At 41.9% G+C, this 16,002-nt stretch overlaps 1 protein-coding gene across 8 annotated transcripts in view; it reads left to right on the top strand.

Moving 5' to 3' along the window:
- FAM13A (family with sequence similarity 13 member A) overlaps positions 1–16,002 on the top strand; it is a 129,979-nt gene that overhangs the window by 100,257 nt on the left and 13,720 nt on the right. For 6 of the 8 annotated variants that reach the window (XM_085299934.1, XM_085299938.1, XM_085299936.1 and 3 more), the window contains 6 exons: positions 2,027–2,177; positions 10,319–10,532; positions 10,812–10,950; positions 12,038–12,119; positions 12,257–12,477; positions 13,843–13,926. In XM_085299934.1, coding sequence (XP_085156060.1) covers positions 2,027–2,177; positions 10,319–10,532; positions 10,812–10,950; positions 12,038–12,119; positions 12,257–12,477; positions 13,843–13,926 — 891 coding nt within the window. The remainder of the gene's footprint in view (positions 1–2,026; positions 2,178–10,318; positions 10,533–10,811; positions 10,951–12,037; positions 12,120–12,256; positions 12,478–13,842; positions 13,927–16,002) is intronic. The other 2 variants (XM_085299937.1, XM_085299933.1) reach the window with 1 other exon arrangement.

Here is a 16,002-nt window from a genome sequence, read left to right as displayed (position 1 = left end):
TAATCTTAAAGCCCTGTGCTGCAATTTAAATGCAGTTTATAAACTGGTACAGTTTGTTCTTTACAAGTAAATAAGACTACCTGTTTCTGCCTGCTGACTGGCCTTTTTGTTTAGAGTATACTCTAGGTGTTTAGATCTTGGTAGGGATGGAAAAATGTTCCACTAAACCTTAAAGAAATATTTAAGTACCCTCAACTTAAAAGCAGTTTAAAAGATATTGAGCGCTGMATTATCGTTTTTGTTCCAACAGCTTTCGTGGTAACACACTCAGGTTTGTAGTCAGATTCAGTGTCAAGCTGTAGGAGTTACTGGTGCTTGGCAAACTGTCATATCGTGTTTCCTTTTGTTAAAATTTTAAAAAGTGGATTTATTGAAATGAAAAGGAAGTACAAACCTTTTATAAAATACAGAGCAAAACACTCTTTACTAATATCAAGATGTTCATCATCCAGGTTTTTTGATGGAGTAGAATCCAGTTAATAACATTAATTTTTATGATGTATGTTCTGGGTAGGCTTTTTTCCCCTCTACCTGGGAGGAGAAAAAGTTGTATTGTTAGCTTTTGTAAGGGAGATTAAAAAAAAAAAAAAAGGCGAAATGTGCCTTAGTGATGTGTACCAAGGCTATTGATTTGGTATGGGCCGGGCTTCTGGATTTGCCAAAAACTGTGTCCAAACGTACGGATTATTTTCTTCAAAGCAATTTCCTTTACCCAGCAGCATGAGCAGATATTGCTACAGCCTAGATTTTCAAAATACCTGTGGGAGGGAAAGGATCTGTGTGTTGCTTACCTGCTAGACTGTATTTGAGAGAGCTTTGCCTAGGTTGTTCTTACAGAAATCAAGTATTTTATGTGATAATATAATGCCATCTATTTAGATAGCTCTGTGTTTATTGGGCTTATACGTATCACATTGTATGTTTATTTACATGCTTTACACTTCCTTTTCTCTACTGCCCTCTGTGAACCGTCAGTTAGTTCATTTTATAGAGACAAATGTATTTGTGGGGTCAGAAAGGACTGTTACAGACACACACACACACACACACACACACACGCGCACGCACGCACTATGTATCTGGATTGAGAGAATGCCAGAGATTTCTGCATAAATGGACCCAGCATGTGGTATGTGCAGGGGTGAATAGTGGTGAGACAAACAGCAGTGGATTCTAGGTAGCACTAAATTATGGATCATTTACWTGACGGCATTCTGCTGATTCCCCCCTGCCCCAAGTCACTGGCTGTTTGTGTACATTTTTTGGCRTTTTCCCAGAGTCCACACTGCTTCCAGCTGAGATGCCAAACCCCACTGCTGTTTGGATTTGCGCAACACTGCTTTAATACCCAGAGCTCCTCCATAAATAGTTCTGCTCTCCCCACGCCCAGCTAGAAAACAACCACAGGAAATCGGGGAATGTGCAGCCAGCACAGCTTAGCTGGCACTAATTGATCTGAGCCAGCACACCCTGCGTGAGAGCATTCATGTACGTAGCCTGCACGGCTCGCTGTCTGCAGCTGCTACCTCAGAAACTCCAGTGCCTGCTTTTTAGAAGACACCATATTGCTACAGCCTTATAACAGCAGCAGCGTTTTTGTTGCTGTTCCAAAGAGTTGCCCTCCTGCGGGAACTGTACGCATCCTCCCTTTCTCTCCCTTCCTCCCTCCTTCTTCATCCCAATTGATAACYGTAAGCTTTTTTGGCTGCATGCAATTGTCAGGGCACGCAGTCTCGGGAACTTGCTGTGGCTTTCTAAACAAGGAAAAGTTCAAGGAAAGCAGATGGACGGATGTTTTTACCAGTGTGAGTGACCAATTAGCATGTAGGGGTCACCGAGCAGGGAATTTGGATTTGAAGCTGGAAACATCGGGGTCTGTTTATTTGGATTTTTTTTTTTTTTAATTCAAGGCTTGAACTTACTGCTGCTGAGATTGCAGGGGCTTTTTCTCCCCCCTTCTTCGTTCTGAAACATTTTTTTTTTCTTTCTCTTGCTCTCTTATCTGTGTGGGTGTTTGGGAATACAGCAGACTTCAAGTATGAAGATTCAAGAGCATTCAAGTATTCCTGAAACCAAGTTGCAAAGGAATCAAGATGCCGATGAACAGGAAAACAGTTTCGTGTCTGAAGTGCCTCAACTGGATTTGACAGCGCTGTGCGATGACAACAACTGGGAAGGTAGGATTGTGTGATGGCTGTTGGTATGAGTGAAAACAGAGAGGGAAACCTCAGTGGGCTGGATATATCTTTATGTGCTCATGTTCCTTTGCCAAAAACAACAGGAAAGCTATTTTGGCCTGAATATGGAACTGAAAGTTTGGAGAAACTGGAAGTGAAATACTGGACTGGTACCAATTCCAAATGTCATTTAGAGAAAGAAAAGAGATGGTGTTATTCTTGAAGTTATTTTCATGTGCTTCTAGTGCTGTTACTCCCTGTGTGCTTCAGGATAACTTATTTCTTGGTAGTTGGTTACTCAGGTATTAAGAAGTTAGACTGCCCGGTACTTCAGTGAAACTGGATATTTTCAAAGCTAAAAGCAACTTCCTTCTTTCTCCTTTTGCTTCCACTCCCCCTTGAAACTCTCTACAGATACGAAAAGCATAGTTGGAAAAAGGCTACCTAAATATTCTGTCTTTATGGCTATTGTGGACTTTTCCTTTTTAATGTATGCTGTGGAAAAAAGCTGTTCACAGCTCAAAACGCAATGTTAAACTGCTTGTGGTTTGAATTGTTTTAACACTGTTTCTTAGCTCTCTTTTCCAGAGTGTGTGTTTGGCTGGCTGTTTGCGCTGACTTACTCAACCAGTTAGAGGTTTCTGGAGAYGCAGACACTGACCTTTTCAGATTGCAGCTCTGTGACAATGAGCACTGTGCAATTAGTCATTTATTACTCCACCTTTTATCCTTTGAAGTCTTTGGAGGCAAATTCAGTATGAAAAAAATATGCATTTTGGGGAGATACCATGAATGGGAAATCTGAGGGGCAATCTGTGAGCGTCATGAACCTCAGTTTCCTTTGAAACTGAGCGGGATTGAAGGTATTCTGCATCTCTAGGGTCAGACCCTTTTCCGGTTGCTAAGTACGTCTCTCTCCTGTGTACGGGCAAGGATTCTTTTGCTGGATTGTGACTCGTGAGTGAAGGAGAGGCTTCGACAGAAAGAAGAACAGGAATATAAAAGTGTTATATGTAATAAACAAAGCAAGAGAGCAGAAGTAGTGTTACCTTAATTTATTGCTCTAAAAAACAAATCCGCAAGACACTGAGAAGTCAAGGCCTCTGTTCCTGGTTCCACAGTGCACTGGTATATCTTGCCTTTCCCTCTAGCAGGGGAGTAGTTACATCTTGAGCGCGAGTAAAGAAAACTAGCAGCTGTAGCTGCCTTGATTTTGCTGAGCAGCTAGTCACCATGGCTGGAAAAGGATTCTCCCCTTGCTTGTTAGGGGGGATCCCTGGGATGACAGTATTGCCGTGCATGCAGCATGGTGATTAAAGCTGTATGGAAGGGCTCCCCAGAGGCCTCRGCTTGCTTGTGTGCTTGCCGAGATGCTAATTAGTACTGCCCCAGAGGGTTTCTAGCCAGAGTGAGCGTGTCTGTATTCTCAGAGGTGATGTGTGGCTTCAGCTGTCATGGGAACCTTTCGAAATAATGATTCTTTTTTCTTCTTGATGCATGCCTATCRCTACCAGTATTATTAATGGGAGTCATATGAACACATGAAGGGAAAACATAGTCCCTTGTCTGCCTGCCAAAAGCTGCCCCATCATACGAAATCAGCAGCACCTCTGATACAGATCCCTCATGCCAGGCACGCCCTTGTGTTTGGATTCTGGGTTTTTGCACTGTAAATATGAAACAGGCCTATAAACACATGTGATCGCTTCTGAAGAGCGCTTTTTTCAGATTCTTCCTTCTTCCATTCTGTTAAAATGTACTTGACAGGAGGAGGAGGTGCGCAGTTGCAAAAGRAGCATCTGTCTGAGATGAGAGAGATGATGTCTTCTAAAAAATTGCCTTCCAGAATCACCATTTTGTTGATACCRTTAGAAGTACAGCAAAATGGTGGTTTTTGTGTCTTGGCAATGAGAGACTGAATCTTTCCTCGCTATGAAGGTGAAATCAAGCTGGCAGCAGCCAAAAAGGGGAAGATGCTAACCTCAGCTGTCGGATCTCTTCCACAGCTGAAGGCAGAATCTATCAATGAGATTAGCTGTGCAAGGCAGGGATTTACTGTCCATCCTGTCCATCCCTGACTCCRGCAGCAAAGGCATCCGCCCTTCCCACGCCAGCTTATGCCGCTGAAACCTTCACACATCTTTTCGGGCTCCACRCTGCCATTCTTACCACCTCCCTAGTGAGAGGAAAAAGACAGTGCCTCCAAATGCAGTAACAGAGAATTGGTCATTGCTTTATTCCAGAAAATATGAAYGGTCCATTCCTCAGGAAATCGCCCATTCTGCCAGACACAGCTGAGCCGACTTTTGGAAGGAGTCCTCTGTGTCATGCTGCAGGACACACAGACAACCAGAGAGGCAAAGCGCACCTGCTGGGGCCTTTTACTAGTGCCTTGTGGAAACAGTTGCAGGTTGAAGGATTGCCTTCAGCTGTAGCTGTTACTGCCTCCAGTCAAACGTTAAGAAAGGGCTTTGGCGAATGGGCACAAAAACAATTATTCAGGATAAGTCCACCCATTGACTAGCTTTGATTCATCACCCGAGCAAACACTCCATGTTTAGACCAGAGTTGCCTTAAAACCCTCTTCTTCAGGACACAGGAGTTTGATAACTATTACCAGATAAGCTGGTGTGAGCAGAGATGGGGGAGAAAGTGTTCTCAACTTCAGGACCCTCTGCCTTTTATGTTACTTGCTCTGCTGGAAATCATTTTTACCTGTTTTTTATTATTATTATTTTTATTTTTATTTATTTATTTATTTATTTTGCCCTGTGGTCAAATCTGTATACAAGAAGAGAGATTGACTGTGCTTCTTCAGGATGTGTTCCCCTGGCCTAAAGCCATGCAGGGAGAGCTAGGAAACAGAAATTTGCTTCCCACTTCCTCAAAGCAGTAGGCTCACACCCTGCCACATGCTTGGGCTGAGGTAATAGCAGCCTGTCATGTTGCCTGGCCCATCCATGACACTGATCATCTGCAGCAACTTTGCRTGTGCTGCATATAGGGGTGTCGTAATCACGTGGCTAATGCGGTAATGAGGTGTGTGTAGTATCTTGGTCAAATTCAGGGAGCAAACACTTAACCTGGGTGTATTTCCTGGGACGTGAAAGAAGTGTTTTACTTGTGCACATTCAGTGGATGCAATTCAAATAGTTTTTGTTCTCAAGCTGCGTGGGAACCGAACTGTCTCCATAATCAATGCAAAGAGGCATTTCGTGAGCACTCAGCTTGACCCTGCAGCTTCACTCTTTCACTGGCAAACGGAGAGTGAACTGGGCAGTCTGACTGCTAGGCCTGCCTGCAAAGCCGGTCAGTCAGCGCAGGTTGTGACTGCTTGCGAAGCAGTGTTTTCAGAGTTACTTCCATAGCAAATGTTTTTAATCTAGTTGTGGATTATTTTTGAATCGTGTACCGTGAGTGTAGAGGACACAGTGTTCTTTCATAGTCCAGTGCTGTTGTGTAGAATTCTTATGAAATGTTACTAAGTTGAGCCCAAAATTTGCTATCCTGCCCTCAAGGAAATTCTGAAAAGCACTAGAAGTATGTAACTCTCCATAACAGTGACTAGCCCTACAAGTGACTGGAAGCTGAACAGACAAGACAGTTCAGCAAATTGATGCGTTCAGTAAATTGATGTGACGCATGAGATTGCTGCCTACTTTGTCTTATTACTCTATTTTTTWAAAAAAACCTATAGATGACATTTCAAGCAGAGTTTGCAGTAACAAATACTTAAAAAACAATCATAATTTTCTTTTGCACACTTTTAAACTTTAAAAAAATAGAATGAAAACAGAAGTTTTTAATKAATAAATGTTCTCTTCAGTGTTGACAACCTAGGTATTGCAGTGCTAAGACTTTGAGGGTGAAACTCATTTACAAATAGTTTTGGCACTGACTTAATCAATATTTTCCCATGCGAAGAAACAAAGCATGGCAACAGGGAAACTGGATGTTAGATTTTTTTTTTTTTTTTTTTTTTTTACACTTCAGACTTAGATATATCTTTGTATTTGTATATGGGAGATTGTCTTTAACATAAGAAATCAAAAGGTGATAAAACACTTTTTTTTTACAATGTGCAGAACTACTGTTATCTAATGTCCTTTTCTATCATCCATATTTTAACAAATATTTCTAAAATTTATTATGATGTTACATTATTAACAAAATATTAATTTGGCTTATTAGTTAAATGAATGATGTTTCATCCAACTAGCTGAAAAGCTGTCCTTTTTGATATAGTGATATGCTATGGAAGTAAGAATATTGAGGGTGCTGTTTAAGGATATTTTAACAGTTCTGTGTAAGATTTGTGAAAGATAGGGCATCAGTGAGCTAGTGAATGTTTTGGGATTTTAAATTCTTTTATTCCCTTCATTGCAAGGGGTCTTTCTTTTTCTGGGGTCTTTCAAATGGGATTTAATACTAGAACTTCAGGTGCTGTAATCAGTTTAGACTTGTTAATCTGTCTAGACCTACATCAGTTTGCAGCAGCTAAGAGTTTGGCCTCCTTTGTTTCCCAGATTGATGTGCTTAAAAGCAGTGTTAGCCATGTACAGCAGTTACAGTGGCTGCAGAGAGGAGACCAGGAGACCGTGATGGAACCTTKCCGACCACACCTCTGCAGCAAGGTGTGTACAGGCGTCCTAGCTTGTGTGGAATTCTTGCTTGCAGCCACCCCCAGCAACCGTGTGACAAAGAAACAATAACAGTAAAAAAGTCAGCTATAAAAGAGAGCAAGATGGCTTGGAACTGACCAGTAATAACCACAGTAGAATTTGCAATGATTTATCTTTCTGCATTCTTGCTTAAGATTGGTTTCTTGACATCACAAGTCTTGCATACGGCTGTTTGACAGAGAGGTTGTATTGTATCAAACATATGTATACCTTAAGAGTATTGCAGAATGCCTGCCAGTGGCTGGTTTGGTGGCGGATTAGTTACCTGTGGGATTTTGAAAGGTAAGGCAGCGCTTCTGAAAGGCTGCAAGCTCAATACTGGCATATTTCACTTCTGTGCCAGCTTAGAAAATGAGTACTTGAAAGCATTGCACTGAGCATCTAACTGAAAAATAGAAGATTCTTTCATCCTTTCACTACACTGTTACAGCCATAGCTGTTAGTTATTCCCAAACATTTTTTTCATACGAAATTTTTCATTATAGAAAAATGAAAAAAAATACGTAGTAAATAGAAAGAGTGTAGATATGGCTAGAGAAACTGAAAGTTTTCTCTCAGCGAGGGARTTCTGTTCAAGACAGAAGATTGAGTAAGGATAACTCTGCTCTGTCAAGTTAGTGACGTAGAAAAGATAAAGCATTTATATTCTTCCCTGAGTTTAATATTCTTTAGTTAGCAGAAAGGGTGACAACATTAAAACTCATAGCAGATATTTCAAACCTGAACTATAAARTCCAGGAATTGAGCAGCCTTCAAAAAGGACTTAACACTTTGATATCTTTAAGGTACATAAATAATGAAAAGTATTACAGGTTGCATTAGCCAAGATTTGACTGATCATGCAATGATAGATTAGGAAGAAATTTACCTTTAGTCAGTAACTATATGTGCAGTCCAGCAATTCCCGTACTTCCTGCTGAAGCATCTGGCACATGGCCAATATGAGAAACAAGGCAGTTGGAGACAATAGCTCTGATCCAGTTTATCATGTGATGTGAATGTGATTCCTAACTCTGATCTGAATGTGTTCCTTTATTATTTGCTGTGTTACCTTGGGGGAGGAGGGGAGAGCAATTTTGTGTTCAGATGATATTTTTTTTCTCCATACTTAAAACTGTGAAGGGAAGTGAGTTTCCCATAGAGTCAGGCCTTCCAAGAATGAGAGTTAAAAACAACTGAATTTCTACAGCGGTCATTTCTTCTGTACAAGTCTCGAAWTTGGTTTTTCCTTTTAGGACACATTTCCTTCCCCTTTTGACCCCTCCTTTGGAACATGAGTTTCTGTTTTTTTGGGCAGTATTTTCAAAAAAACAACAAAGTAGAAGCTATTTATATCTCAGCCTCAGCTAACTTGCATTAAGCTGGGGTTTGATCAGAGTCTTTGAGAGCCTTGAAATACCCTGAATTTTGCATGCTCTCTGGTACATAAATCCACCTGGGGACAAAGTCACTTGCATCACGTGCRGTTAGTAATGGCTTTGTTAGCAGGTGTGATAGAAGCTTAATTTGCTAGATATGGTGCTGATTTCTTCTAACTTTATTCCATACAAATTCCATGCGGRTGTGGTCTAACAATTTCCAAGATAAATTTCTGAATGGAGGGGGAGTTTCCACAAACTGGAAATGAGAGATGTYTGGAGAATCACATGCATCGCTTTCATTTGACCAGCAAGAGTGAGGTATCAAATTAGTCCCTTTTGCATTATCAGCCTTGTATTTTTGCTTCAAGTAATCTTATAAAGACYTTCTTGAAATTGTTTCAAGTATTAAGAACTGCCAAGGTAAAGGCAACTTAGAAAAACCTCATATTCAGAAATGAACAACAAAGTGTAGGCTACCTAAGCTTTCCAGTCCATGGTAATATAGCCAACATATATCTGGGTTTGCATACTTCACCAAAGTGACTTCTGTGAGCTAGGCTTGTATGTGCAGCGTATGTATGTCCCTTGTCACAACTTCTGAGAGAGGCTCTTATTCAGAAACCTGCAACCACCCCTTTCAGAATAACTCACCAGTTTGCACGCAGCATCAGACTGTAAGGAGAGGCATGCAATTTATATTTGTGTGCTGAGGAAGAAGGGAAGCGGAGGAAAGTAAAATTTGCTGTGAGGATATATGCAGAATACCTCCAAACCTGTCATTACTCAATTGTGGATGATCCTATACCGACCGAGGTGGAGGTAGGAGGTAGGAGAACACYGAACAGCCTGGCGATTCTGTAAACRAATCCTCACGCGATCCATTATGAGCTACGGAAATGTTAACCTTGTTCAGCCCAAAGAAATACTGCTCTTTGTTCGAATACTGATAACTTATAAAGCCCAGGTTCTTAGTGGAGTAAGATTAGACCCACTAGGCACCGGAAATAATGAGTCTCTCTACCTCTGTGACTTACCTGTGAGCTTTCTCTAGGGTTTTTGTTTTGTTATCTGACTCTAGAACTATTTGTTAGATTTATAAGTTGAAAGCCTGGCTCTTAAACTGTCTAATCCTATGGTGCTAAGTAGGAGCATGCAAATCAGCTTAGTAAACTATCTGAACACAGAACATTAGACCCCTTATGGCATCTAGAGAGAGTGATCACAAGACTGAGGTGATTGCTTTCTCTGGGCTCCTGCGCGCTGATCAGCATTGCTAAATCAGGTTTCCCTTTCTCTCCCACTCCACCATCTCCATATACAGGGTTGTTTTTTACTTCCAGCTGGTTAGATCTTCCAGGGAATTGACAATTTCTTCACTTCTCTACCATGCTACTAAGCAGCTGTAGCTTCTAGTGTGATCTGCGTTTGCTTGTGAGAGAAAAGAGGAAAACTCAGACCATATTACCATCACTGGTAATACGGTAGCACAGTAATATGGTAACATCACTGTTGTCATTTTACAGGCTAGGTACTCTGTGGAACAGATAGTAATGAGAGACTCCCCCCTCCCCCATTTCCCTGCAGACTAGAAAAATGCACGCTTACTGCCAGTCTTTGAATTTGTACTAGCTGGCAGCAGAGTTACGTTGGAGTGCAGGAATCTGAGGACTGCAGGAGTACAATTACTTTGTTACTCATTTACAGCATTTGCTCATCCTGAAAATTGAACAAATTCCTCCTACAGCTCAGAATTGTCTCTTTATGCTGCCATATGTCAGTAATTCTGTTTTATCCAGCATAACCTTTTCCACAAAGGTACTGGCTGGTGATAATATCGCTTGGTATCAGTCCATGGTAATCACTGACAAGACATTGGGCCCAGTTCTCTGTTGCACCTAGGTGGTTGTTTACACTTATGCAAAGCACCCGCTGTGGCAGTGTTTTGTACCGCTTTTCACCCTGGGCAGATGTGAATAATAACCCAGAGACTGCTTGACAACAAAGAATCAAGGACAGATTATGACCACATATGTCTCTTGAGTATGAAGTACATGTGAAACWGAAGTGATAAAAACAGCTTTTGTCTTACTGTTTCCAGAGCCCATTCCTGCTCTTTCCTCATGGCAGCGAGACAGCTTAGATTCAGATGAGGCTCGCCTTTCTCCGCAGGCCGGCCGTTTAATTCGCCAGCTTCTGGATGAGGACAGCGATCCTATGCTTTCCCCTCGCTTCTATGCCTATGGACAGAGCCAGCAGTACCTGGATGATACAGAAGTGCCTCCTTCCCCTCCCAATTCCCACCCATTCATGAGGTGAGTTGTATTGGGATCCCGTTCTACCAACAGAGAACTTTAAGTTTTTATAAAAGTTTTTGGCAACTATGATGGTTTCTGGGTTTGTGAATTATTATCTAGGGAGTTTCTGTCACCAAAAGAGGCCATTGTAGCATCCTGTTGTGCTACCTATCATTACAGAGTAGCAATATAGCTTGCTTTCTTGGATGGGATTTGCCTTTATTTACCCAGTGTAACTGGCTTTCTGTGCATGAAGAGGTACTGAATAAGCCTTACTGCAATCTCTGCTCTTGCTAGGAGGCGAAGTTCTTCCTTAGGATCTTATGAAGATGACAGAGAGGACCTGACCCCTGCACAGTTGACCCGGAGGATTCAGGGACTGAAGAAAAAGATCAGGAAGTTCGAGGACAAATTTGAAGAGGAGAGGAAATACAGAGTGAGTCTCTAGGAGTTAAGCATTGGTGTGGAGAAGTGTGCATTAGCAACAAAGGGAAAGGTCATCAGGGAACTCTGTCAAACAAATGCACAGAGCTGGAAAGTTAATAAATAAATAAATAAAAAGGTTGCTGTCCAACAAATGAAAAGCCTGCATCCACAGTAAGCAAATTTGCTTCCCAAGTATTGCATGCTGTCAGTGCAGCGTGAGAAATAGCCTAATGAACTACTAAAATTTTGTTCACCACTTTATGTTCTAAGAGCCAATAACTCACTGTGTGGGAACAGCTACACTAAACTTCTCATTTATTTGTTTACTGGAAGTTTGGCTGCTGGGAAGCACAATTGCAGGTCTCATTTGCGTAAGATTCCCTGACAGTAATCCCAGGACACCGGTTCATTGTAAAGGAAAAGAGGAGAGCAAGTGCCTTTGCTCCTGTGTGAGGAACCATAGTCAAGTGCCGCTGAGCAGCAGCGGTGTACTGTACTCTAATTATTCCTGACATGTCCTTCTGATGCACAGAAAGCTTTTAAAGGAACTAAAGCTTCACATCTGCGCATGTTTGGTCATCTAAACCACAAAGGATAGTACTGAATGGATCTCGCCTGCAGTTGAGAAAGGCTGAGAGAGATGTGCAGAGCTCTCTGTAGCCTTAGCGTCCGGGTTATTCCAGTGTCTTTGGATGGCAGACAACCTCAGTATGAATACATGCATCTTAGCTCTCCTCAAATCGTTTGTGCAAGATTTCCCCTATTTTAGGGGCGTCTACCCGGTAGAAAACAGTATACCAAGGACTCCAGTGTGAATTTGGCCCTCCAAGCCTCTCCTGCAACATAATATTTGTGTGTTGTCTTCAGAACTTTAGTGTTTTCCAAAAACAAATCAATGTCAAAGTGCCCCTAAGAGACTGTGTTGTGACAGGCAGGGCAATCAAAGTGAGATCTGAAGCGAGTTGGTAATAGTTGTGCAGGTAGCAGTCAGAAGGCCCTTTCTCTGTCCTAGGTCCAAATTCTTCTGCACATCTCTGCGACAGATGTGTGTTTCAGTGGGCCTCTGGTGATTCATTATGATTGTTCTTTCTTCGCAGCCTTCCCACAGTGATAAAGCAGCCAACCCTGAAGTGCTCAAATGGACAAATGACTTAGCCAAATTCCGAAAGCAACTAAAAGGTGAGCAGCCACCACTGGTGTACCTTCTGGGCTGGAGTTGGCGTCACTTAAATGTGATGTTAGGCTGTGATCTTGTCTTTGAAAACATATTTTAAAAGAGAAAAGTAATTCCTCTTCTACCGAACTCTCCCGTTTAGAGTCAAAATTGAAGATATCGGAGGAAGACCTTGCCCCTGTGGTGCGTCAGCGGAGCAACACGCTCCCCAAGAGCTTTGGTTCTCAGCTCGAAAGAGAAGATGACAAGAAGCAAGACGTGTCAGATAAATCTGCCAAGCCTGCCGTGGAAGTGACTCTTGAGTCTATCCAGAAGAAGCTTCAAGAAAAACGAGCAGAGACAAACCGACCTGAGGATATTAAGGTACAACATGTGCAGATCAGATTTTGGCTTTTAAGTACAAGTGTGGAACACATAGCTGCACAGTCACTTGTGAAAGCTTTGTAGTCTTTTAGGTTTTGCCACAAAGTCTACAACCTTTATTCCTGCCTGACTTGTCTTAGTTTCTTTCCCTCTGTCTTTAATATATGTGATTATTTTTTTCCCTAAGGCTGTGTTTCTACTGAATGTCATTGTGCTTTCTTTCTGTGACTGTCACAGATTTCAAGTAATATTTCTGGATGCTTGCACCTTGTGTTTAGGTTTGAATATTTCTGTTATGTCCAAAGGCTTTGGCAAATTCTGAGTCTTCCAGTCATTCCGGAGATTAGGCCATCTGTTTTCTTTTGGTTCACTCCAAAGCTGAGTGCTCTTGTGTCAGGGCATTTTATTGCTGATCTTCTGAGTTTGATATTGAGTCCTGTTAGCTTCTGTAATCTCTGAGGTTTAGCAGTAAAGGGATTTCTGTGTCTGATGTTGCTAGTTCCTGAGTTGTTGGTAGCCTTGTAAATGAAGTCCTTGAGCCTACTGACATGTAAATTGTGCAGTGCTTTGTAAGAGAGGGGCAGACAGAATTATCTTTATTTACTAGGTTTGCGGAACAAGAAGATGCACACGCTGTTGTATTTGGCAGTTTTGCTTGCGGCAGTAGCAAGAATTCATAGCCTTGCCTTTTAAAGACAGCCTGTGATGATACTTGGTTCAGTGATACGGAGGCAGTGTTCAGTGTCAGGCAAGTTCAGTGGAGGAGCTCTGGCAAACTTAGTTATGGAAGTCTCCTGCATCTGTCTGCCCTTTTTTTTTGGCTTGGTCTCCCCAGCCTGTTTGCCAGAGCTTATCRCTCTGTAGCAGAATTGGCAGGAGATGGTCTGACTGCACTTCAGTTCTTGGTTAAGTGTGTTTATGGCAGTCAAAGTAAAGACAGCAAGCTTTACAAGAGGTACTGGAACCTGTGTCAGATTTAGAGGACAAGAAAGAACATGCATTTCATTGCAGGACTTAAACTGCAGGCCTCCTTAAATGAAAAACAACCACCACGATTAGAAGTTGCATGGCACTGTTTTTTCAACACATGCTGAAAACTGATAAATCCCTTTAGTTACATACAACACTTCTGTCCTGTCCAAAGCTTATTTGGTTTTAATCTGCCTCTGCTGTGCAAAATGGGCCACTCATGATAACAGTCTCTGCAGCCATGTTACTGAGAAAAGAGGACTGGAAAGCAGCAATGAGTCTTCAAAATATTAATGGCACAATAACATGAATTTGGTAAGAGCACAGATCAGTACTGCTTGAATCTAGAGATCTGACTTTTTTCCTCCTCCTCTCTCCATGTTCCATTTTTTACAGGACATGACAAGAGATCAGATAGCAGCTGAAAAGGTGGCTCTTCAAAAAGCCCTACTGTATTATGAAAGCATTCATGGCCGACCGGTACGTACTGCAGCATTTTTTCAAAGTGTATCTTTATGTGTCTTTGCCTGTGGTAGATGATCCTCCTAAGAATCCTTTTCCCGTCCTCTCCTCCCAAGTAACTCAGCTGTTCCTACTTTCCTACTCAAGCAAGGAAGGAGCAACACTACAAAACATACCCAGCCATATTATTTGGTGTATATTTCCGAACACTTGCCTGACGAAAAGTAGGATTTTTAGCCCTGAGGTGGCTGCTGGTTTTATGGTGTTTCAATCTGACTGGGATAGGTTTGCTTGAAATCTCATTCTGACCTAGTCTATCTGGTTACTAAGACCAGGGAAAGCAGAACAGCTTGTTTTTTGTTACCACTGCTCCTGAGTTGTTCTCAGCAAGATGGTGTCTGCAGAACTTAGCAGACGTTTAGCAGGTAGAACTGAACTGTGGTCGAAAATCCGTTGTTTTGGCATCGCACTCACCAGGATCTGCAAACACTCAGCATGTGGTCCAGCTGATTCACCAGCTTTGACAGGGGTGCAGTCTGCACAGAAGTAGTTGTGTCCCCCATCCAGCTAGGAATTTTGCAATTTGGCAGTGTTAATGGGTAATTACACGCAAAGATGTGTGTGCTTGCACTGCCTTTTCTTAGAGGAGCTGCAAAATATTTCCCACAGCAACCTTGTTATTTGCAGGGAGTGCATCTTATGCCAGAGGTTTCATGGCACAGTTTAGTCTCTGTGTCACAGCATAACTTGAAATGAGATTTCGTTCTTCCCTGAGAAATGCATACTTGTTTCCCTTGTTTCCCTATGCCAGCAGAAGGGCAAGAGGTTTCTTCGCATTTGATCTTAACAAAGGAACATAATTTGTAAAGATGGAGAATTAGGTAGTGTGCTTTGTTGACCTCTGCCGTGACAGAAACACGGTAGATTTTCAGTTCTCTCTCCACCGTGCACTTTGATCGACTTTGTATGAATCCCTCCTCCTCTCCGCTGATGGCATTACAATCTTAGCTACCAGCCATATAGGTAAAGTAATTCATTTCGGAGTGGTGCTAATTCCTTGAGTAGCAGCCTGGGAGCAGCCATTTACTGCTTATGAGGAGCACTTAATTCATACAGCTGACAAACATGTTATTCTTCTGCAGCATGGGACTCCCGATCTCTTCCTTCCTTTTGCTCCTATTTTCTCCTTTGTTCGTTGGCTTAAAAAAGTCCTTCATATAGTATGTATATGTACACGTATACTAGCAGCTGAAAAGAGCATGGCTGCATGTAGTTCTATTACTGTGTAAAACAGCAAAAGGTCGGTCCAGAAGAATCCACTTAATCTTCCCAGTCTTCTCCAGCAGAGTCTAAGACTGCTTTTGCTGCTTTTACAGTGATGTAAAGCAAGAGGTGGCATCTCAGTGAAGGCAGCTCACTTAAATCCATTTAAAAAGAGAGCAAGCCCGGAGCCCAGCTTATCAGCATAGATTTTTATATTTTTTTCCTTTCCTTTCAAATGCTTTATTTCTACAACAGCTTTTTAACGTATTTGTTTTTAAGTAAGCAGTCTATACCTAGCAACGCTGAACCACACGGCAAGGAAGGCTGCAGCTGATCAGCTTTTGCTGCTTCGAGCTCCTGGCATTGCAGCAGTGGAAAAGTACTGAGAGCTTGAGGAGAATGGGGATAGTTCAGCCAAGTATTTTTTTGAAGATATTTAACTAAACAAGAAAAACAATAGAGCTCAGATTTATTGTGCAACTGAGTCTTTCTGCACCAGTGATAGATGAACCTGCAGACGTGGAACTGAACTGTTTTAGTTAAGCCAAAAGATCTCTCTCCGCAGAAATTCTCAAGCTGCTCTAACAATGCAAGCAATGGTCTCTTCCTTGGCTGCTGCTGTTTGCCATATGGAGCGTGCCCCAGAGTTGTGTCAAAGGCTCCGTTATTCTAAGAGGGTTTTTTTGCATTTTGATGTTCTCCCAAAATATACTCAGGTTTCACTGGTATTATTTATGTTTACCTAGTGAGACAGTTTGCCCATGTGCAAAACGTTCTCCTTCAGAGTCTGCTCTCTGCTTAAATGTGCTAGTGTAAGTCTGTGTGGCTGAC

This window comes from Rhea americana, unplaced genomic scaffold (genome assembly GCF_003343005.1).
Source record: "Rhea americana isolate MKP2758 unplaced genomic scaffold, rheAme1 scaffold_157, whole genome shotgun sequence".
Taxonomy (NCBI): Eukaryota; Metazoa; Chordata; class Aves; order Rheiformes; family Rheidae; genus Rhea; species Rhea americana.
This window is presented reverse-complemented; position numbering and strand designations above follow the sequence as displayed.